Source organism: Podarcis filfolensis (genome assembly GCF_964270895.1).
Source record: "Podarcis filfolensis genome assembly, chromosome: 13".
Taxonomy (NCBI): domain Eukaryota; kingdom Metazoa; phylum Chordata; class Lepidosauria; order Squamata; family Lacertidae; genus Podarcis; species Podarcis filfolensis.
In genome coordinates, this window is record NC_139615.1 from 15,056,637 (window position 1) to 15,080,035 (window position 23,399).

Here is a 23,399-nt window from a genome sequence, read left to right on the forward strand (position 1 = left end):
ATCGATATAGCATCTTTTGGAGGTTCTCCCTTAACGTAAAACATGCCGTAAATTTCCAATTAACTTTCCATAGGTGTTGCCATTGGCTCATCTCTATGTTGTGGCCAAAGTCTTGGGCCCATTTAATCATTGCTGATTTGACCTCCTCCTCCTTGACTTGCCAGCCAAGGAGGAGTCGGTATGCTTCAGAAAGGGTTTTGGTCTTTACTAGGTCGGATTTGAATCTCCGTCGCAAATCCTTTCTTTTTATCATTTTTTAAAGTTTCAAATAATTGATAATATTGAAACCAATCTGACACCTGGTCTCTTATTTCTTGAATTTTTAAAACTTTTAACTGGTTTTCTTCTTCTTTTAATAATGATTTACAGTATATACAGGCAAATTTCTGTTTGTGTTCTTGCTTCTCACTGCAAGTGCTTCAATTGGTGAGACCCACCAAGGTACTTTTGGTTCAAGAAGGTCTTTATATTTTCCCCAGACCATGTAGAGGGATTTTCTGATATGATTCAAAAAGTTGCTGTGAACTCTGACTTTCCCATAACCCAGGTAGGCATGCCAGCCATTCCTGTTGTTATACCATTCCAGGTCTAACAATTCCGGGTTTTTGAGTGTGCACTACTCCTTTAGCCAGGTGAGACAGGCTTCCTCATAATACAATCTTAAATTGTATTATGGGACAGGGAAAAGCCTCCTCTGTCCTTAATATCAATTAAGATTTGATGTTTAATTCGAGGTCTTTTCCCTTGCCAGAATATCTACTCTTTTAGACAATTTAAACAAACCAAATCATAATACAAATTTAGAACAGGTAATGCCAATCCACCTCTATATTTATCTATTAAAAGTTTATGTTTAATTCTTGGTTTTTTATACTGCCAAATAAATTTTGATAGGTCTTTTTGCCATAATTTGAAACAGCCCTTCCCTCCAATGATTGGTATAATTTGAAATAAAAACATCATTTTAAGCAACACGTTCATTTTTACTACTGATATCCTGCCACAGAGTGATAGTCTTAACTTATTCCAGATCTCCAAATCTCTTTTAATTTCTTTCCAAATTTTTGTATCATTGTCCTTAAATAGGTTACTATTTTTGTTTGTTAGCCATATTCCCAAGTACTTAGTTTTGTTTACTATTGCCAATCCTGATATCTTCTGTAATTCTTCTTTTTCCTGCACAGGTTTCTCCCTATTAACATTTAGGGATCTTACTCTTTCTGTTTCGCTTTAGACAGATCACACTAACACACACTGCCCACATGAGTATCCTGAGATCTCTCTCGGCAGCCATTCTCCCTCCTCACACGCAGAAAGAGAAGCAGAAAGACAGTTGAAAAAGACAGTTACTGGAATAACAGTTGGAAGAGAATGGAATGCCTCTCTCATGTGACCCACAGAGAAAGGAACTCGTGCGCCCCTTAAAGTACACAGCCATTTAACATAAGAAAACATCTCCATTCCAGGAATTGGGAATGCAGTGCCACAGAACAGGTCTTCAAAGAGGCTCTAGTCTGTGTTCAGACGGACTCATTCTGTCAAGTTTGTTGTAGTCACCCTCTCTCACGTTTAATCATTACCAGCTCCCTAGAGAACCAGGCGGCTGGTTTGGCTCCAGTTCCTGAGCAGGGACACTCAGAAGAACGAGAATGGAATGACAGAATAAATTACTAGAATATGAATAAATGGCACAATTGACTAATTGGTTGAGAGGTAATACAAAACAATCATTTTTTCAAAAATGGGACATGTTTAAGATATATTAACAAAAATATAACAGCGGTGTGACAGTAATTTTACTTTTTCGCATCTACAATACATAGTACAGTACATTGATTGTTGCTTTCATTTTATAAATCAATGGTCTTGTTAGATAGTAAAATTCATGTTAAATGCTGTTTTAGGGGTTGTTTTTAAAAGTCTAGAATGAATTAATCCATTTTGCATTACTTTCTATGGGAAAGCACGTCTTGGTTTTGGAACGCTTTGGTTTTGGAACAGACTTCCGGAACAGATTAAGTTTGAGAACCAAGGTACCACTGTACTGAGTCAGATTATTTGCCTGATGTAGTTCAGTACTGTCTACACTGACAGAGTTTTCCAGAGTTTCAAAGAGGAGATTGAACCCAGGACCATCTACATGCAAAGAAATTTATCCCTTAAATTGTATGGCTGCTGCAGAGAAAGAGCTTGAGAGATCTGCGTCCATTAGCCTCCTCCTCCCTCTAAACTATCACCAGCCAGTGGCCACGTGGCTGCAGTGGAGGAAGAGGTGGAGCAGAAAGCCTTCTTCCTTGGTTCAGCTGAGCAAACAGCTGCCATTCGGTTCCTCTCCTCCCTGGAATGTTTCATTCAAGCTCATTGTACTCAGAACCATGTAACTAAGAGCTAGTGCTAGAGGCTGCTTGTTTTCCTCTTCCCTCATCTTCTCTTTTTCCTTTTGGATTCTGAATTTTAGATTGCAAGCCGGTGAGGTAGGACTTTTAATCTGCATACAAATCCATAGTCAATTTTAAGTATTTGAAAAATGATAAATATAGTATCAATAACAAAATGTACTAGTTTATTCGCCACCTCTTTACTGGGTGGAAAGGTTAGAATCCAGGCCATATGACGGCCCCTGCTTGTCTGTTCTTCATATAGGAGGTAGAATCATTTTCTCTGGAGCAGATTTCCTAAACTTTTGGGGATCAGGGGCCCATTTGGAAATCTAAGAAACTGCCATGGGCACTACAAAATCCCAATTCACAGGGGGGGGATGGCAATGCTCAGAACCTACCCACTCAAAACACCTCAAACATCTCACAAAAGCAGAGAACAGGTTTCCAAACAAGGACCCCCCCCCAAAAAAAATGACCTACCAACCACCAGTTTTTTAAAGAAAAAAATTAATCTGGGAGGGGCAGGGGACCTTGGTAGGCACCAGTGGGTTCTCTGAGGGCATCATGTGGGATGTGAAACACAAGAGCAGTCAAGTACAGTGGTATCTTGGGTTACATACGCTTCAGGTTACATACGCTTCAGGTTACAGACTCCGCTAACCCAGAAATAGTGCTTCAGGTTAAGAACTTTGCTTCAGGATGAGAACAGAAATCGTGCTCCGGCAGCGCGGCAGCAGCAGGAGGCCCCATTAGCTAAAGTGGTGCTTCAGGTTAAGAACAGTTTCAGGTTAAGAACGGACCTCCGGAATGAATTAAGTACTTAACCCGAGGTACCACTGTACAACATTCCTAGAGTGAACATCTTTACACATGGGGAGGAATGTTTGTCCAGCCAGCAGGTAAACTTCCTGTTTCCTTCTGGGCTGGGACAGACTTCCTCTGCATGTGACTAGAGGTGGGTGTGGCCTCACCTGTGCAGGTAACGACAAAAGCACAGGGCAGGGCAGCCATTTCTCTCTCTTTGACTACATGCATCAAAGAAGCAACATCTGCTTAGCCAAAGATACTCAGAGGAACTGTCTCCTTATAAGATAGTTTCAAGGTGTCTGTTACTTTTCTAAGCTAAGTTTGCCTTCTGGGATCCGATTGTGAACAGAATGTGAGTAAACTCTTTTTATACTTTTACAGAAGATTGTGTCGTGTCTTATCTTTTATGAGGGAATAAGGGGAAAATACCAGAACAGTTATTATAGAGGCTTTAGCGAGCCTGAGCAAACACATCCGCTGTGAGTTTAAAAAGGGGAATGTTACTCTGCTAAATTGTGAACTTGTTTACACAGGTTGGAAAGGCTATAATCAAACAATACATCCTCTCTTGCATCCCTGAACATTCCCACACATCATGGTTCCTATAAGCACCGAGGGGGCTAAACACAAAGAGAAAATAGAACTGGCCTTTATCAAAGAGGACAGATTCATGTTCCTTCTTACTCCAGAGTCCCTGAGTCAAATGTGACGGCCTTCTCCAGGTTCTTCCCACTGTAGCTGCCTGCATTTCCTTCCCCAGAGTATATTTCCTTGTTTTTCTTGCTCATACAAGATATTACATGGCTTCAAGGTAGTCCCCTGACATGCCGAGGTGGAATTCCTGTGCCCCAGAATGGGGCTGTGCCTTGGCTGCCTCTTTATCCTTCCAGGTCGGCAACGAGGAACCTGTTTTTCATCTTCAGGGCTTTGTACAGCTTATCCTTGCAAGCTTGGTTCCAGCTGGGCAGCAACCTGTAGAGCTCCCGCATTTTCCCCTGGCTGGTGCTTTTGGAGGAGATCTTTTGGTACTGCTCGTCATCCAGGACATCGCCATGCAGCACGTCCAGGATCCCCTCCACGGTGGCCGTCCTCTGGATCAGGGCCTCCCGGTGCCGCTCAATGAAATGCTGCTCCGGTGGAGCTGGAGGCTGTGTCTCTGCCAAAGGAAGAACCAGAATCAAGGGATCCAGCCACACACCAGACATTTACACTTGGCTCGGTGAGGGAAGACTATGGGATCCTTAAGGGTGTGCACAGGTGGGGGAAGGGCCACAGCTCAGCGGTAGAGCATCTGCAGGGGATGCAGAAGGTCCCAGATTCATTCTCCAGCATATCCAGGTAGGAGTGGGAAAGCTAGTCAGTGTAGACAGTACTAAGCTAGATGGGCCTAAGGGTTGACTCTACACGAGGCAGATTCTTGTGTTGTTCCTGTGTACAGTGGTACCTCCGGTTACATATCCTTCAGGTTACATACGCTTCAGGTTACAGACTCCGCTAACCCAGAAATATTACCTCAGGTTAAGAACTTTGCTTCAGGATGAGAACAGAAATTGGGCTCTGGCAGCGCAGCAGCAACAGGAGGCCCCATTAGCTAAAGTGGTGCTTCAGGTTAAGAACAGTTTCAGGTTAAGAACAGACCTCTGGAACAAATTAAGTACTTAACCTGATGTACCACTGTATGTGGAATCTGTGGGAATGTTGTGGCTAGTAGAAGACGATATATTGATTAAATATTATCCTTCCTCACTCATGCTAGTGAGTTAGCAGCAGAGTACATTCCTCTTTATATTTTATGTGCGTCTGCCTTGCTCCTCTATGCAATATCCTGGTGAGCTCTTCTCTTTTTCCTAAGGAAAGCTCTTGCCATTGGCTAAGTAAAGAATACAGACACAGCTGCCTTTGCTTTTTCCGTGGCTAAGTATGGCTTACTGCAAACTACTATTCCCATTTTGTGTGTGTGGGAAGCCTGGACAATTAAAGCAACATGAAACTGACAGGCATTTGCTGTACAGTGGTACCTCGGGTTAAGAACTTAATTCGTTCTGGAGGTCTGTTCTTAACCTGAAACTGTTCTTAACCTGAAGCACTACTTTAGCTAGTGGGGCCTGCTGCTACCGCTGCGCTGCCGGAGCACGATTTCTGTTCTCATCCTGAAGCAAAGTTCTTAACCTGATGTAATATTTCTGGGTTAGCAGAGTCTGTAACCTGAAGTGTATGTAACCTGAGGTACCACTGTAGTGTGGATCTGGCTTAAGGGAGAGGATTACTGTAGGCTGGAGCGAAGGCCAACAGCTAGGAGGGACCTGGAGGTTAGCTTATGGATGTTGATGGGGGATGGACAATATTTAAGAAGATAGAGGCTGGAGCTCACCATTTCTTCCAGAGGTGGTACTGGTGGAAGGCACAGGGATCGGAGGGTTACAGCAAGCAGCTGGAACAGAAAAGAGAGTTGATTTTTGAGTTTCCCATTCCACACAAACATCATTCATGATTATAGACAAAATTAAAAATGTTTTCTTTCTGATACCTCATTAGATTTTTACCCCAAAACTCTTGATGGCAGGGCAGTTCCACCAAAGGCACCTCTGGGCCCCCCAAAGCAGCTCCAACAATAATCAGGAATGGATGGAACTGGAAACATTTCCAACCATTTAACAGAAGCATAACACCATCTCTGCATTTCAATGGATGTGCTTTTTAGATGCATGAAATAAGCAATCCTTTCATGATTATAAGGCCACTAAATATCAGGAAACTAATTTCTGGAAATGTAGAAAGGAGAAAAATACAACAGCTGAGAGGCAGCCATCTAAAATGAAGGTGATGTAAAGATGCACGGAGGATGCAACGGAAAATAGTAAGCTATTTAATACCTGCTATATGCATTTATTCTGTGGTGAATTTTGAAATACTTCCAAATGGAGAAAAGTGGAAAGAAGATCATAGCTTCTAGTCTGCAGGACAAGTATGTCAAGACACGTGGCATGGGTGGATGTGTTTTGACAGTCCTGTGGTTTTAAGTTTTAATTTGTAACATTACTGAAAAGAAAAGCCCTCTGTGGACAGAATTGAGTGATTGAGAAATACATTAGGTACGATTTCCAAATAAGATTTCGTTTCCATATTGGGGTGGTACTGCCTTCTCCGCAGTGGAACCCTCCCTGTGGAACACCCTACCATCTGAGGTCAAGGAAATAAAGAACTACCCAATTTTTAGAAGGCATCTGAAGGCAGCCCTGTATCAGGAAGTTTTTAATGTTTGACGGTTTCCAATGTTTTTATATGTGCTGGAAGCCACCCAGGGTGGCTGGGGAAACCCTGCTAGATGGGCGGGGTATAAATAATAAAATTATTATTATTATTATTATTATTATTATTATTATTAGGGTGGTGACGAAGAAGGTACGTGGTGAGGATCTGCTGATTTCACAATCACTCCTCCCCCTCTTTATGTGGCTTTCCTTGCAAAAGTGCACCTAATATTTCAGAGGCACCTCCCTAGACCTTGAAGAAAGTGCTCCTCCGACCAACTCCTGATGAGTTGATCGGGGCGGACCTGCCAGAGAAGCTGGAAAATTCTCCTCCCCCCCCCGCCTCCCTTCCCCTCGCCCAATGAGATGATCCGGATCCACGCTTGTCTCCTGGCCAGGCCTCCCCCTCCTTCCTTACTCTTCTCGCCGCCTCCGCGGAGCTTCTGCGCCTGGTCCTTGCAGTGGATCTCTTCCAAGACCTGCGCGGTGAGGCGCAGGGCGTAATCCTGCTTGTAGTAGCTGATCAGGAGACTGGACAGATCCACCGCGTCCGCCTTCTCCAGCCGCCCTCGGGGGATGTGCTCGTGGCTTTCCTCGAGCGGGATCTCGGCCAGCTTGGCCTTGAACTTGCGCAGCTCGCCGTCGTGCAGGTTCTCCAGGGCGTCCATCAGGCGCTGCCGGGCGCTCTTGGCCATCGCGCCCCTTCAGCCCGAGCGCGCGCCGGGGAGACCCAAGGAAGGAGGCCCAGGATCGCCCAGGATCCGTTTCCGTCCTCCGAGGAAGAGGGAGGAGCCGGACGAGGAGCTGCCGCCGCTTCCTTTCCGCGCTGAGAAAGAGGCGAGCACTGAGCAAATGCAAGAAAATGCATCCGCGTCCGTTTGCTCACCCGGTGCTTTCGTTTCTGCCTTTCGCGATCCTGTTTTTTGTTTGCAACACGTGACTCCTGCTGGCTAAGTTGAGATGAGCTGTTTGATAGGGCGAGCTTGTTTTTCAATAGCCGCAGGAGGAGGCGGGCCGAACCACTCCCCCGGTTTAAAAAGACCTAAGAAACTTTTGTGTACAGTGGTACCTTGGGTTACATACGCTTCAGGTTACAGACTCCACTAACCCAGAATTAGAACTTTGCTTCAGGATAAGAACAGAAATTGGGCTCCGGCGGCGCGGCAGCAGCAGCAGGAGGCCTCATTAGCTAAAGTGGTGCTTCAGGTTAAGAACAGTTTCAGGTTAAGTACGGACCTCCGGAACGAATTAAGTACTTAACCCGAGGTACCACTGTACTTGACTTAGGAAGTATGGGGTTCATTTGCCTCCCTGTAGCCTGCCTCGGCTATCAAGCAGGTAAACCATTTAAAACTTGTTCCAGCTTAATTAAGTAAAGCATTTTGAATGCTTGTGTAGGAGAAAGGAGGCGTCAGAGGCTATAATTATTGGGCTTCTTTCAGAGGTTTTTAGATGGGGCAGATCTCACAAAAAATCGCATAGCTGGAGGGAGCTCCTCCAACCTGTCAGCAAGATTGCATATCTCTAACCACGATCTCTTTGCTTAAACAGAAACCTGAAGGTCAAGCTGACTTTCTGATTTTTTCATGCATAAAATAAGGAAAATTCTTTCCTTTTCCACGCAAAACAACCTTTGGCATTCTAGGGTTTTGGTGCTTATCAGCAGGTGCAAAAGCGATTACTTATACTGTACAGGAGTGCCCTCGAGTGGCCAGATGGAGGTAGCGCAGTCCTAGCACGCTGCCTTTAGCTTCCTTTCCCAGTGCTACCAGGGCCGAATCCTGGCTAGTTTCCTAGCTGGAAGGAGCTGGAACCTCCCGCATAATGTGAGGTTGCTCAGGGAGCCTCTCCACCTGTATAAACCACGGTGCAGGTAAGGCCTAATATTCTCATGGGGGGGCAGGAGCTCCCTTGAGATGGCAAAGGGTTATCATTGCCTGGGCTTTAAAATGTGGCAAGCCAGGCCTCCTGCTTTTGGGGTCCCTCCTGGTCATTCCACTGCGGTGGGTTCCTGGGCATCTGCCTCAAAGTCCTACCTTGCTGGACTAAACGAACACACATCTGACAGTAGAAAAAATCAGAAATATTCACAAACCAGTAGAAGAACATTTCAGATTACTGGTGAGGAATTGTGAATGGTCACTGGTCTTATTCTTCATAGCACTGATTCAGGGATGGTGAACCCACCTCTGGTTGAATTGCTACAGGCTTTACTTGCATTTCATTGGCACTTAATTCCACTTTTCCAGCTGCATGCACATTGCACATGTACTCCTGCAAACTGAGGTTAATGCTTCATTCATCAGATGAAGTGGACCCATGAAAGCTTATGCCATAATGAATATGTTGCTCTTTAAGGTGATTCCAGATCCTTGTTGCTATTCCTGTAACGGCTTTCCCTATAGAAAATGCTGAACTAGGTGAGTTACTGGTCAGGCCCCTTTGAACAGATCTTTTGTTTATCTGAACCAAGTATATCACCCATTTGAGCAGAACGTTTGACTGTCTGATACTAATATTTATTATTATTTATTGAATTTATATCCTGCCCTTCTTGCCCAGGACAGCAGGCACACAATTTAAAAACCAAAACCAAACCTTCTAAAACAGTTAAAGCATTCTAAAAGCAATTACAATAAAAGTTTTTTTAAAAAAAAAACATTCTAAAAGCAGTTGCAGTTAAAACCATTCTTCCATCCAGTGATCTCATGGTTTTTGCCCCTTTGAGCAGATGTTTTGTTTCTTCAAACCTAATATTTCACTGACACACCTCTTGGCTCTGCTCTGGAGTCATCTTTGTGCAAACGTTTCCTGGAAGCCAGGCTAATAGGGGAATGCCGCCGACTCAGGGTGCTTCCAGACTGTTGCTATTTTCGGGTGGGATGCCATCACATACCAGCAATTTCAGGTTGTGCAATGACAGTTGACTGGGACGTCCTGTGCAATCAGTCTGCTTCCCCCAAAGACCAGACGTTTTGTGATAAGGAAAGTGAAGGGGAAATGCGCTGGAAAGTGTGGGATAGCACTTACTTGGATGCAAAGTCATCTCACCTCCCCACAAACAAATCAGAAGCCAATGCTCATTCAATAGTAGTAGTGCGACTCATGCAACACTCATGCAACACAGAATAATAATTATACATACTTTATCAACCTTCTGAGAAAAATACAAAACATTAAACCAAGCCACAGAGACTTGCGAACTATCCAACCTAAGATGAACTTATAATGTCTGGTTTCAATAGATTTTTCAAATGCTTAACTCAGTCTTTTAGATAAGTTCATGAAGATACCAACCAAAGGTAAGTTCGGTGTTATTCACAATACCGAGAGATGCTAGTGGAGTTGTAGACAATAAAGTTGTAGACGACAGGTTGCCAGCGTTTTGCACCTGTTTCGCCCTGGCAGTCCAAGTAATCAAGAGGCCGCTGTTCGCCCCCAATGGGGCCCTTTTACTGGGGTTGCAGGTAGCACACTCCCAAGGTAGTTTTCCGGGCTTCTTCAGTGGTCTAATCGCAAAGTCTTGATATGTATATTGATACTCAATCTTATAGAGAATATTCTTTCTTGGCTTAAGCTTAAGAGACTGATTTGCTTAGCCTATTCAATGCTCATTCAATAGCCAGCACTGTCCAATCTCCCAGCAAACAAATCATTACACATTCATCCAGAACAGGCCATCCAGAAACAAACCCAGCCAGGAAGTGAGGAGGTGCCGCAAGTCAGCCACTAGGTGCCTCTGTAGGGCTGCTTCAAGAGAACAGCTTGACAAAGTTTGCAGTTGGGTGACAGCATCAAAGGCTGCATAGCGTATGGCAGGGGTCAGCAACCTAAGGCCCATGGGCCAGAAATGGCCAGCAGAGGTCGTTTGACCGCCCCACCCCACCCCCAAACCAAGTTGCCCACTCGTGCGCTGCACTAAACCGGCACGGCGTGGGGACTCACTTCCACAGCACCGGAAATCGCACAATCCAGCCCACAGAGGGCTCTCTGTGGGACCGATCCGACCCAGGCAAGATAAACCTTGCTGACCCCTGGCCTATGGTACCAAAAGGAGCTGGGGAGTTAATCACTCTGCACTTGCCCAGTTGAGAGGGAGACATGCTTTCGGATTTAAGGGTCAGGGTCATGGCCCCCATTCCTTCAAAGATTCTTCACTAGACCTGAAGCTTGGAGCTCAACTACTAAGACACCAATCTTCCTAACTTTTCCCGCAGGGTCCTTGTAAGGTCCCTGGAGGAGGAGGGGATCATGTAAAATTGTGTCAGTGCTGTACCACTTCAGATTGCAGGCAGTGCTTCTAGAAAACAGAGGTGCCAGGGTGATGCCTGGGCTGGAACCTTTTCTCCCTGGCAAACCTGGACCAGAACACACCTGGGCCTCCATTTTCAGTCTGAAGTGATGCAGCAGGGCAGGGAATCTCCAAACATGGCCCACCAGGCTGCTTTTGGGAAGCCACTTCCCCCACACTACACCTGATGTCCTATGTTATGTCAGGTGTGGGGAAGGCAAGGGCAGGGCTTCAAGGGAACAATCCAGACAAAGTGGCTGCCCAATTGACCCTTTGCTGGAGCAGGGCCCACTCCCAACTGCCTGTCAGCGGATGGTTGGTAGGAGGGCATCATTCTCAAGTTGGCAGGGAGCAGTTTCCATGCAGTGGAAGCAATTTCTCCTTCACAGAGCTTCTTTTTTTGAAGCCACCAGAATCAGAAGTTGAAAGCAACACAAACTGGCTTGCAAACCATCAGGTTGGCAAGGCCTCTTGTGCTGCCATTCCCAAGCATGGGAACTCCACGTCTGAGATTTTGACAGGTGCGTGGGACAACACAAAGTTGGTCCACTGGCAGGGCCGTATTTTGGTTTGATGAGGCCTTAAGCTACTGAAGGTAATGGGGCCCTTTATATGTCCAGCTGTCCTTTGTCAACAACAAATTGTCACTGTTTTTTGTTTTGAATATATGCTGTATGGTAATTTATGGACCTAATAGGTATCCATAGCCACTTGCACATAAAATATGTATTATATCAAAGCAATTGTTGAACTGAAATACAATTGAGAAGAAGTATCGAGGGTTTTTCCTTTTAAATTTTTTGGGGGGCCCCAAGAGAGTGGGGCCCTAGGCTATAGCTTATTTAGCTTATATGTAAATCTGGCCCTGCCCACAGGGCCAGAAAAAAACCCCATCCTGATACACAGTTGTGGTGCAGGTTCACCATCTAATCACCTGCTGTACCCAATGTTCACCCCAAATACTACCCAGTCCATAACTCACCCAGAAGATTGCGCTTCATCCCCCACTCATGTCTTATTCCACCCAGCTCAGTTCCCTCTGCCTATTCCTGAAAATCCCCAAATGCCAAATGTAATGGTCAAGTTGGCTGTCAGTCTGCAATATCCTTTGCTAGGAAACTCTAGAGCTTCCACTTTTCCCAGCCCTCAGCTGCTCCATGCACTCAAGAATGCAACTAAGGGGCTGTCCCTTGCCCTCCCCCCATAGCAACAAGCAGGGAGTTAGGTATTTTATGCCACAATGTCAGGCATTCGCCTCTAGGGGGCGCCCTTGAATCTGCAGAGAAGGCTGCATCAAGGGATGAATGTTCTTGGGCCAAGTCATTTGAGTGGCATCTTTGGTGAGGGGGAGGAATCCTCCCACACACCAGCCGCCTTTTCCTCCAGGGCACCCCCCGCACCCCAGCCTTCCCAGAAGTACGGTGCCCTATAGAGCTATATATAGTTAGAACCGGGGCGGGACCAAGGGTCATTCACTTGGCTTCTGTGCCTGTCCGGGGATGGTTGGTGTCTCCTTGCTGCCTTTCTGATCTCTGGCTGTTCCCTCTCTGGACGCTGCTGCCTCTCTTCAACGCTTGTCTGTCCTAGTAAGATCTTCCTTCCTTTCTTTTTCTTTCTTTCTCTTCTGATTCTTACTTCATGCCTTTAACCATGTTCCAGATACATCCCAAAAAGCTAGAGGATTGGGCTGGCGTTTTATTTAAGGGTTGGTTAAACAGATAATTTTTAATTTTAAAAAATACCTGGTGGGTATTGCAGGTTCTTCAAATGTGGGAGGGAGTGACGGAGGGGAGAAAAGTCCAAATGCTGCCCAGTTGAGCGGAGCAGATAAGACAAAAGTCTTGGGCAGCACAGCTCCTGTTCTTTGCAGCCAGCAAGCACCTATCTGGCATTCAGGGCCATTTTTGAATTTATTGCTGGGCCTCCACTGCAAGCATAAATTAAAGGTGAGGTGGATGCTGCAGGTTGTTATATAAAAGGAGATTAGATGAGCCAGGTGGTCCTAGGCAGAAAGGCATGATATGGAGAGTTACAATATAATTTTTGAAAGGACTCTGAAGCTGGAACGTCTATACCTTAAAGGTGGATCTGATGCTTGATCCTTGGGAAATCTAGGTAAGGCTTTCAAAGGGCTTCTTACATCCCTTGAAAGGCTAACACAACACCCCAAAGGTGCTGCTTTCAGGGATGTGATGGAGCAGGGGTTGCCAACATGGTGCCCGTGGGCACAGCGATGCCATTGAATTCTTCCCCTGGTGCCCACAAAGCCTCTGGTCACATAACCCACTCACTGGCCCCTTTGTCATGAGGTGGCGAGGGCAGTTCCTTTTTCCTCCCTCAGAAAGTACACAGAGCTGCAGGAGGAAGAACGTCACTCTTCTCCACTTCCCCTTTCAGACCTCTCTGCTTTCCAAGGCTTAGGTTAATCCACTGAATCCAACTTTGCCCAAATTCCTTTGAAAAACGAAACACGTATTTTCCTCTGTTGCCATCTAGAATTAGCTTATCATGAAAGTTCATCAGGATGTTTTTACTAAAATGCATTTCCTCATATAATGCATTTATATGTGTTATTTTCACTAAAATATGCATGTTTATGTACACCTCTCCCTAATAATACACCTTTACCTATGCACCTGCAATGCAGTTATGGTTGGAGACCTGCATTGGAGAAGTGCAGCATTCAATGCTTAGCTGTGTTCATGCATTGTTCCAGGAAATGTGGGTTAGGTAGCCACACATCAAAATGCCAACCCAACTGCATTTCTCCTGCATCCATCATTGAGAGGCAGTGTGGAGAATTGAGCAGAGATCCAGGAAGCCTTCACTTCATATCCCTGCTTAATGCCCAAGGTCATCACTGGGTGACTTTGGCCTAATCGACGTCAATCTCTCAGCCTAACCCACAACACAGCTTGTTCTGATAAACTTGAGAAGGGGCAAAGAGAGAGAGAGAGAGAACAGTGCTCATGCTCCTTAGACGAAAGGCAGGATAAAAATGAAAGCCGGTCACAGAGGCGATAAAATTGAAGACTGCAGATGTAAACTACATCGTCTAGATCCGAATTTACAGTGCCATGCGGCCCAGAGCAATACAACAACCAGCAGCACGAACGCTAAGCCGTTTATCGGGAAATGCAAGAATATACCACAAGGCAGAGCAGGGCTCCAGTTACCATGCCAGTTTCCCCTTCTGAACTATTTATAGGGCATTTGTCAGCTTGGCCTGTAGATTATCCAGCAGCTGCTTTGCAGGCATCACATTCCTCTCCGGCTTGCAATAGTTCAGCCTGAGTCAGCCCTGAGTAGGACGGGGCCTGGGAGGAAGAGGTGGCGAAAGCAAGGAAATCACGGGTTGCTTGCTCAGAAGAACTGCACTAGTCTTCTGCAATTGAGCAACAAGCCTGGGATTCCCACTTTGAGAAAGGCACCAGCTTTGGGTGCCTTTATCATGCAGGACAGTAGCTAAGAGACTGAGCCGTGAATCAGGGAGAGCCTGGGTTGAAATGGGTTTCTCCCACAAATTCACACCCTGCTTCTCAAAGTTGGGTCCCAAGCTGCTGTTGGACTACAACTCCCATCATCCCTCGCTAGCATGTCGGGAATGATGGGTGTTGTAGTCTAACAGCAGCTGAGGACCCAAGCTTGAGAAACATTGACTAAGGTCACATCCACACCATGCATTTAAAGCATTATGATACCACTTTAAGGAGTTCCTCCAAAGGATCCTGGGAGCTGTGGTTTGTTAAGGGTGCTGAGAGTTGTTAGGAGGTCCCTATTCCCCTCACAGAGCTACAACTCTCAGAGCGGTTTAACAATCAAATCCCTCTTCCCAGGGAACTCTGGGAAGTAGAGGTCTCATACTCTGGTTGAGGAAGATGCCCTGCTGTCTTCTCTGGACGATCCTTTATGATTTCCTCGCCACTATAATCTCCTCAGTCTCTCTGGCCTGTCACTAACTCTCACCAGAATCTCCTCTGGAGAGCCAGTGTGGTCTAGTGGTTAAGAGCGATAGACTCGTAATCTGGTGAACCGGGTTCGCGTCCCTGCTCCTCCACATGCAGCTGCTGGGTGACCTTGGGCTAGTCACACTTCTGTGAAGTCTCTCAGCCTCACTCACCTCACAGAGTGTTTGTTGTGGGGGAGGAAGGGAAAGGAGAATGTTAGCCGCTTTGAGACTCCTTCAGTTAGTGATAAAGTGGGATCTCAAATCCAAACTCTTCTTCTTTCTCTGTCTCGCCCTCAGTCTCCAACTCCCCTCAGAATCTGAACTGAAGCTTCTCCGGCCTAAAAGAACTGTGATGTTACAGTAACAATTCTAAACGAGTCAGTGCGGTACAGTGGTTAGAGCGTTGGACTAGGACCTGGGAAAGACCAAGGTTCAAATTCTGCACTCTGCCATGAAGCTCACAGGGTGACCTTGGGCCAGAAAGTCACTGCGTCTCAGCCTAAACTACCTCACAAAGTTGTCATGGGGATTCGATGAGGAAAGAGAGAACCATATATGCCACCTTGAGTGCAAAGCTGAGATATACCGTAAATGCAACAGATGCAATATAGTGTTGGTGGTAGTAATAATAGTGTATTTCCAATTTCTGGTGGGTGCCTGTCCCAGTGCAGAGAATAAGGAGGCACTGGCAGTCTGATATGTGTGTGGTTAAGCAAAATAAAAATAGAATATGGGTTCAAAATCTCAAGTGCAAGCTCTTTTGGCCCCCAGGTTCCTGCTCCTTCTGCCACCATGTCAAAGAAGCCTCTCATTCAGGGCATGCACCAGGACCTCAGCTGCCCCATCTGCCTCAAGCTCTTCCAGTCTCCCGTGACGGCAGAATGCGGCCACACCTTCTGCCAGGATTGCTTGTCCAAGGTGCCCAAGGAAGAAGATGGCAAGAGCACAGGGTGCCCCACCTGCCAGGCCATCACCAAGGTGGAACAGCTGTGCATCAACCAACAGATGGAGCACCTGGTGGAGAGCTTCCGGCAGGTGCCCCGAGACCACTGCGAGGAGCACCTGGACCCCCTGAGCGTGTACTGCGAGCAGGACCGGCAGGTCATCTGTGGGGTGTGCGCTTCCCTGGGCAAACACAAAGGACACAACATCATCACTGCAGCTGAGGCCCACCAGAGGATGAAGGTAGGTATCAGTTTTTGAAGGTCTTCCTATCTGGCACCAGACTTACCTCGTCTTGTAAATCACTCCAGCGGACAAACCTCATATATTTACCTCAGATGACCGCCCAGTTTAAACTGAGCAGTTTATCATGCATACCCTCCAACATTTCTCTGATGAAAATAGGGACATCCCATTCCATAATGATAATTTTACTATTTATACCTGACACATCTTACTGGGATGCCCCAGCCACTCTGGGCAGCTTCCAACATATAAAAAACAGAACAAAACATTAAACATAACAAAACCCTTCCCTATACAGGATTGCCTTCAGACGGCTTGGGGGGTCGGATAACTCCAGACCCTCCAACATTTCTCCAATGAAAATAGGGACATCCTAAGGAAAAGTGGGACATTCCAGGATCAAATCAGAAACCAGGATAGCTTCTCTGAATCAGGGACGTTCCTGGAAACTAGGGACAATTGGAGAGTTTGTATCATGTGGTAAAACTCTCCTATGGTCTGCAGACGTTGGACTACAACACCCATCATCTTTGTGCATTGGTAAAGCTGTCTGAGGATTATGGGAGTTGTAGACCAACACCTGTAGACCTACGGTTGAAAGCCCCTGAGCTAGCCAACATGGTGCCCTCCAGATGTTGCTAGACTCCAACTCACATCAGGCTCAGCCTGCATGGTCAGGGATGATGGGAGTTGTAGTTCAGCACCATCTGGAGAGCACCATATTGGCTACCCAACTGGACAGAAATCTTCCCCAGCCCTATTGGAGATGCCAGAGATTTGAGCTAGATATGCAAAGCATATTTTTTGTACCTGAACTAAGACCTGTATTTTTGTGTTTTTAATGGGACTTTTACTCCAAATGTGAGGTTTGCATCTCATGCTAGTCCTGCTCAGAGCAGACCCAGTGAAATGAATAAATTGCAACCACACCCATTAACTTCAACCCTGAGTTCTCAGGTTTGCAACCAGGGTGGGAGAAAGAAATCCAGCTAAATAACTATTTATTTTAAATGATAGATATAGTAGTGGTTTCCTCTCTGGATTAGACCCACATGCCTTATTCCCCTTTTCTTTTCTTGGCATAATTTTAGAAGCAGCTTCCTCAGCAACAAGTCCAGTTGCAAGAGGCCCAAGTCCGCAAGGAGAAGACAATTGCCCTCCTGAATCGGCAAATAGCAGAAGTGGAGGTGAGTGAAGTTATCTGTAAGGACACATTTAATCTACCAACATATCAGAGGTTTGTTTTTTTACAGGGTTAACTAACATGACTTCCCCACAAAGAATCTTGAGATTTGGATTTCCATAGGAGTCCCAATAATCCTCTGTGGCTGGGGCCGGCCGCATCATAGGGCAGAGTGAGGCAAGTGCCTCAGGCAGCAGGTGCTTAGATTGAGATATGTGTACCTCATGGCATGTTCTACAGCCACTAATTCGCCTGCTGCCCTCAGGTGCTCTGGAAGGTGTTCTCCCATTGTTGGGGTTGGCGTAATATTCAGCTGACAGACCAGTTATCGTCTGTATGTGGAAGGGGTGGCCACCATATTGTCCTTTGCCTCAGGCAGCAAAATGCCTTGTGTCGGCCTTGTCTGTGGGAGATCCCCATCTGCTCCTCACAGACAGGGTCAATCAGAGGAGGAGAGCAGGAGGGCCATTTGACCTGAGCTCCAAACTCAAAGGAGGCCTCAAATTTAGACACTTGCCAATGGGGGGCATTTGAAAAGGTTCACAACTTGCTTTTGTGACACCCACTTTCAGCTAGAAGATGGAAAACCTGGAAGTGGTCAAGGTTCCCTGGGACTTCTGAGAGGCTCTACTCACAAAACTACAATTCCCAGTGGTTCCCTGGGAAGTAAGGAATGGCTATGAAGCCACTTTGTAGGGTTGATGTGTACCCAAAGTACATTTAATCAGAATATTTGGGAAGACTTGTTTGATAAAATCCTGCCTATTTTTCCTAACTGCTCACTGGTGAAGAAGGGATTGTTAGTTCTGTGAGGGCCAGTTAACACTTAATTCCCAGCCTGAAAATTATGTTTCCTCATGTGGAGAGAAAGCCCTGAAGAAAGAATATTGGGAACTGTAGTTACCCTTCACAGAGCTACAATTCCCATCGCCCTTAACAAACTACAGTTTCCAGGATTCTTGAGGGCAGATGTGCTTTAAGGCATGTACACAGCCTTAAATATCTTTATTAATTAAGTCATTTAAGTCTCCACAACTCATTTTCCTCCTGAGTAAACTACCACCTCGACAGCTAACCTAAACACCACGGGATTTGCGAGGGAGGCTGCATAGGGTTTCATTTCTTGCCAAAGAGGATGCTGGGAAAGAATGACACAAAGCTGAGCGAGAACCCAAGATAAAACGAAGGCTGCTATTTGGCGGGAAGAAAATGCCAAAGACTAGGGCACAAAGTACAGAAGTGATCCCAGGAGCCCTCTTTCTCCTTTCCCAGGAGACGGTGTCGCGCTTCAAGCATCAAGTGTCCGAACAGCTGGGGGTGATGCGAGCCTTCCTGGGGGCGCTGGAGGCCTCTCTGGGCCGGGAGGCAGAGCGGGTGCAGCACCAGGCCACAGACGCCTTGCAAAACGAGAGCAAGACCATGAACCGCTACCTGGACCAGCTCAGGCAGATGGAGGTCGTGCTGAGAGAGGTGCAAGACGAACCACAGACGGAGTTTCTCAGGGTGAGGCTCTTCAGGGCCACAAAGGTCCTCATCCCTGTCTTTTTCTTTTTTTGGTCACAGTTCTAATGAGTCACTACATATATGCAATTCCTACACTGCTTATGCAATTGGCCGTTCTTTTCCTTGTCCGCTTTTATTTGTTTTTTTATATAATTTTGTTATTAATTTTTTTGGGGAAAAACATTTTTATACATATAAAACATAACATTTTCAATCAACAAAATACAGAGTTCTTTCGAACTCTTAGACCCCTCTCCATCCCTCCATGGGTTCCATCTTTAATATTATGTTTACTGCATCTTTTATCCTTATCTAGCTATTATATATTTGATCCAATACTACAGATCATGAAGACTGTACTTTGTAGCGTTTGCAGAATCCTCCCTTATGCTCCCCAGTTTTGTATCACCTCCAGTTTAGAGGAACGAAACCTCTCGCCATTTCAGCCTAAGACTACAATTTAAAATGTTGGAATAGCAACGAAGCAGCACCTCATTCTGCCACTTCCCACAAGTCATCCAGAGTCTCCATCTGAAATCCTAGTTGGTATCATGTTTAGAACAGAAACTTGAAACACTGGGGCTTGTGGGGAAGGCATACATAATTGGGTTACATAATTCATAGTTCCAAAATACTGAACTTCCCACCCCCATCCTAGAACCCCCAGGTACCAATTTTATCTTTCCCCCCTGTGACTTCTCCCTGAAATACACCCATTCTCACATGATCAAGGATTTTAATGTTTTATTTTATATGGTGTATAAAAATTGTATTACATAAACAAATGAAATTAAAACATTGCTGATTTTTCATTGTGCTTTTATTGCTGCTTTCTTTTCTTTTCTTTTCTTTTATTGTATTTCCTTAATACAATAGTGAACAACGTAAGAAATGAAGCAGCAATAGAAAAATACAATTAAAAACCATACAGTGCCTAGCACAGCACATTGTGATTGCTACAGAAGGCAGAAAAATCATTTAATGCTCTGCCAAGACTTTTCAAGCAATTTTCAAGTGGTCCATGGGGGAAAGAAATTTGAGACCTACTGGTATAGGGCATAGCAGCTGCTTCTTATTATTCTAATCTAAGCTCTTTCTTTTCCCTGTCTTTTCTCTGCAGAAATACTGTATGGTGGCCAGCAGGTGAGCAGCTGTCCATTTCTAAACCCTGAGCTCTGCCTAAGCTTGACCTGACCCTGTCCTGCCCTCACCCACCTCCTCATGAGCAGAACAAGACCTTCACTCCACATATATAACATTCCTCCAGACCTCCTGGGACCCTCTGTTCCTATGTTAGGATCAAACCATTCAGAAATATGCCGTCCATGAAATGCCAATGACTGCTCTTGTGCAGATAAGACACAGTTTCCATTAAGTGGCTTATTAATCTTTGTTAATAAATGGTAGATAAATACAGTGGTACCTCGGGTTACATACGCTTCAGGTTACATACGATTCAGGTTACAGACTCCGCTAACCCAGAAATAGTGCTTCGGGTTAAGAACTTTGCTTCAGGATAAGAACAGAAATTGGGCGCGCAGCGGCAGCAGGAGGCCCCATTAGCTAAAGTGGTGCTTCAGGTTAAGAACAGTTTCAGGTTAAGAACGGACCTCCGGAATGAATTAAGTACTTAACCCGAGGTACCACTGTAACACAGTGAGACAACCAAGCTTTGTCTTAAGTCGGTCACCTTTCACCTTACCACTCTTTACAACAGCAACAAAAACTCACCTTTTTTCTCAGTTTTTAAAAAAACAAAACACACACACACACACAGAGAGAGAGAGAGAGAGAGAGAGAGAGAGAGAGAGACTCACTGCCAGCATTCTGTGCCCAGTGAGAATGCTCAGTCCTCATTTGGTTGTTTGGGTGGCTTTCCTCTCTTGGCTATTTCTTTACTTATATTTATTTGTACTTCTCCAAACCTTTGTCTGTCCTTGTCTGCATGGGTGGGGCTGTTTTGGCTACATAAGGACCAGCATTTTGGGATGCTCTTTCCACTGCTGAAAATCTTCAGAACTTGAACTGTGCAGAGCAGAGCAGGGTTCCCAAACCGTGGTCCATGGACCATCAGTGGTCCGCCAGCTTCATTCAGGTGGTCCTCAATGTCTGTGTGAAGTACACTTACAATTTGAATTCTATGGAATTCTAATGGCAATACAATACAAGAAATAAAATAAGCAATTAAGATACAATTAAAAACCGTACAGCACTGAGCACAGCACATTACACTTGCTCCAGCAGGCAGATAAATAACTTAGTCCTCTGCCAAGACTCTCAGCAAGTTTCAAGTGGTCCGTGGCGGGGAGGGATTTGGGAACCACTGGTGCAGAGCTTTAAAATAGCAGTGTGAAAGTTTAGAGGAGAAACGATGCCCTTGAATTTCTGGAGGTGGGGGCAGTGGCAATTTGTATTTCTATTCCCCCCACCCCCCAATGCACACCTTCTTTTCCTTTCCGTAGATTGCAGAAGATTCTTGGAGAGTCCCCTCCAATTGCTCGCATGGACATCCAACTCCCCATCATTTCAGATGAGTTCAAGTTCCAAGTCTGGAGGAAGATGTTCCGTGCACTCATGCCAGGTAGAGATCCAAGGAGGGAGGAGCTATTGGACAAGGCTATGTGTACTTTTCTGAACAAGGTTTTTAAAAAATTGCATCCAGGTAACCCATATTCCACACCTGGGGAAGCCGATACCTGCAGCTTAGATAAATTATGCAAATGCAGTAAATCTGCATACATTCATTGGCCAATCAGTGAAAGGAGAAAGGGACTCAGCAGGACACTACAGGTTTACCCTTGAAGCACCAGAAATCTTAGGAGTGAATCAAGAGTGCCCTGACTGGACGTCCTTTGACTTTTTAATACTAAAAGCAGCTGTGGGAGCCTGAAGTTCTGCCTAGAGCAGTGGTGTCCCATTCCCTGCTGTTTCCCTGTCCTACACTGCCTCCCCTCCTAGATGCTACTAGAAGGGGGAACAGGTATTTATTGTGCTCATCTCCACACCCCCCCACTCCATCAAACTGCACTAATAGCAACTTTGAGAGGGGTGGCCTTGATCAGGAAAACTATGCAAAGGAAATGACATATCTTGCAGCATCTGTAAGACCAGTCAAATTCCCCTCACAACCGAAAAACCGACATCCCTTTGTGGTGCATTGTGCAACTTAGCACATTAAAATGAGCAATATGATTCCAAGTATTTTTGTTCCAAAAATAAAGCATGGAAATCCCATCTGTGGATTTACTCCTTGCCTTAAGAAAAGAAAATGAAGGGAAGAGTCATGGCTCAGTGGTAGCACATCTGCTTGGCATGTAGAAGGTCCAGGTTCAATCTCTGGTAGCATCTCCCCAGAGAGCAGCTGCTAGTCAGCTTTGGATGTCCATAGTTGCACTTGTCCCCTGACCTCACCTTCTTCCTCCTCCCCAGCCTTGGAGAACCTCACCTTTGACCCAGACACGGCCCAAGCTAACCTGGTGGTGCACGAGGATGGCAAGCGAGTGGAATGCGTGGAGCACAAGCAAGCCGTGAGCACTGATGACCCGCAGCGCTTCGATAAGTCCAACTGCCTGGTGTCGCACCAGAGCTTCTCGCAGGGCGAGCATTACTGGGAGGTGATCGTGAGCGACAAGCCCCGCTGGGCTCTGGGCCTCATCTCGGCCGAGGCAGGGCGCAAGGGCCGCCTCCATGCCACCCCCTCCAATGGTTTTTGGCTGGTGGGCTGCAAGGAAGGCAAGACATACGAGGCCCACATAGAACACAAGGACCCACAGTCACTGAAGCTGGAGGGGAAGCCCAGCCGCATCGGCGTCTACCTGAGCTTTGATGACGGCATCCTTGCCTTCTACGACGCCAGTGACGAAGACAACCTGGTTCCCATCTTTGCCTTCCACGAGCGCTTCACGGGCACTGTCTACCCCTTCTTTGACGTCTGCTGGCATGATAAGGGCAAGAACAGCCAACCCTTGGTCATCTACACTCCAGAACCAGAAGGGCCGTAGTCAACCCTGGGAAGAAGTTATCGGCACCACCAAACCTAGTCAGCTCTTACTTTATAGACACACCAAGCCATGGCCTCTCTTTAAAAGTCCCCAAAGTGTGTGAGCCACATCCCTACCCCATTCTAAAAGACACCCATATTGCCTCCGGGTATAAGCTTGCTGGAACGGAACTGTCATAACTTCAGCATAAACACGGGATCTGGCACCAAGTCTGGAATCCTAGCCGCCTCATTGGTTTCCAAATGCAACTTCTCTGCCCTTGTAGTTCACCAACTAAAACTGGGGGAAATGTGGGCAGTGTCTGCATGCTCAGAAATGAGTGAGAGCCTGGGCATGCCTCCCAGTGGCTGGGGGATGGGGGTCTGGTGGCCCTAGAGAGCTCTATACCCCAGTCCAATGCCTGCTGTGCCCCTTCCTCTCTCCCAACACCAGCCATCTTAAGTCAAGCTCCATGTCCTCTGTTCCATCCACCCATTTATATCTGCCATCACAATACAGAAGAGTCCCTTCTTTTCTTTTTTCTTTTTGAAAGCCTGAGTCTTGGAGACACAATAAATTGGTGTAAAGAAATAAGGAGGTCTGTGCCAATTTACCTTACATGCTTCTTTTTCTTCTTCTTCTGAGCGCTCAATGTCATTTTTAATGGTCTCAAGCTTGGACCTTGATTGATACACTCAAGAACATAAGAGGAGCTCTGCTGGATCAGGCCAAGGCATTCAGAAACACACAGCCTTCCACAGTAGAGATAGCATACAGTAATCATGGCTAGAAGCCATGATTTGCCTTCTCTTCAAATCCTCCTCTAAAGCCATCCAAGAGTATATCTTGTAGGAGCAAGTTCTGTA

At 45.9% G+C, this 23,399-nt stretch overlaps 3 protein-coding genes across 4 annotated transcripts in view; 1 reads left to right on the forward strand and 2 right to left on the reverse strand.

The window, feature by feature from the left end:
• LOC310748416 (uncharacterized protein) overlaps nt 1-17,701 on the reverse strand; it is a 376,897-nt gene extending 359,196 nt beyond the window's left edge. Inside the window, exon 1 of the mRNA XM_083584198.1 lies at nt 17,682-17,701. The gene's annotated coding sequence lies outside the window, so the exon portion shown is untranslated. The remainder of the gene's footprint in view (nt 1-17,681) is intronic.
• Nucleotides 3,822-7,535, reverse strand: LOC310748453 (apoptosis-associated speck-like protein containing a CARD). Of its 2 annotated transcripts, XM_083584271.1 has the most exons (3): nt 6,858-7,515; nt 5,560-5,619; nt 3,822-4,344 (listed from the first exon to the last, which is right to left on the reverse strand). In XM_083584271.1, the coding sequence occupies exons 1-3, from the start codon at nt 7,132-7,134 to the stop codon at nt 4,067-4,069; spliced, it is 615 nt and encodes a 204-aa protein (XP_083440397.1). In that variant the 5' UTR covers nt 7,135-7,515; the 3' UTR covers nt 3,822-4,066. The 2 variants fall into 2 exon arrangements, with proteins under 2 accessions (XP_083440397.1, XP_083440398.1); XM_083584272.1 differs by lacking the exon at nt 5,560-5,619 and having other exon boundaries at nt 6,858-7,535.
• Nucleotides 12,095-23,127, forward strand: TRIM72 (tripartite motif containing 72). Its single transcript, XM_083584200.1, has 7 exons — nt 12,095-12,316; nt 15,451-15,864; nt 16,959-17,054; nt 18,323-18,553; nt 19,674-19,696; nt 21,016-21,134; nt 21,983-23,127. The coding sequence occupies exons 2-7, from the start codon at nt 15,472-15,474 to the stop codon at nt 22,552-22,554; spliced, it is 1,434 nt and encodes a 477-aa protein (XP_083440326.1). The 5' UTR covers nt 12,095-12,316; nt 15,451-15,471; the 3' UTR covers nt 22,555-23,127.
• Nucleotides 23,128-23,399: the final 272 nt, after the last annotated feature.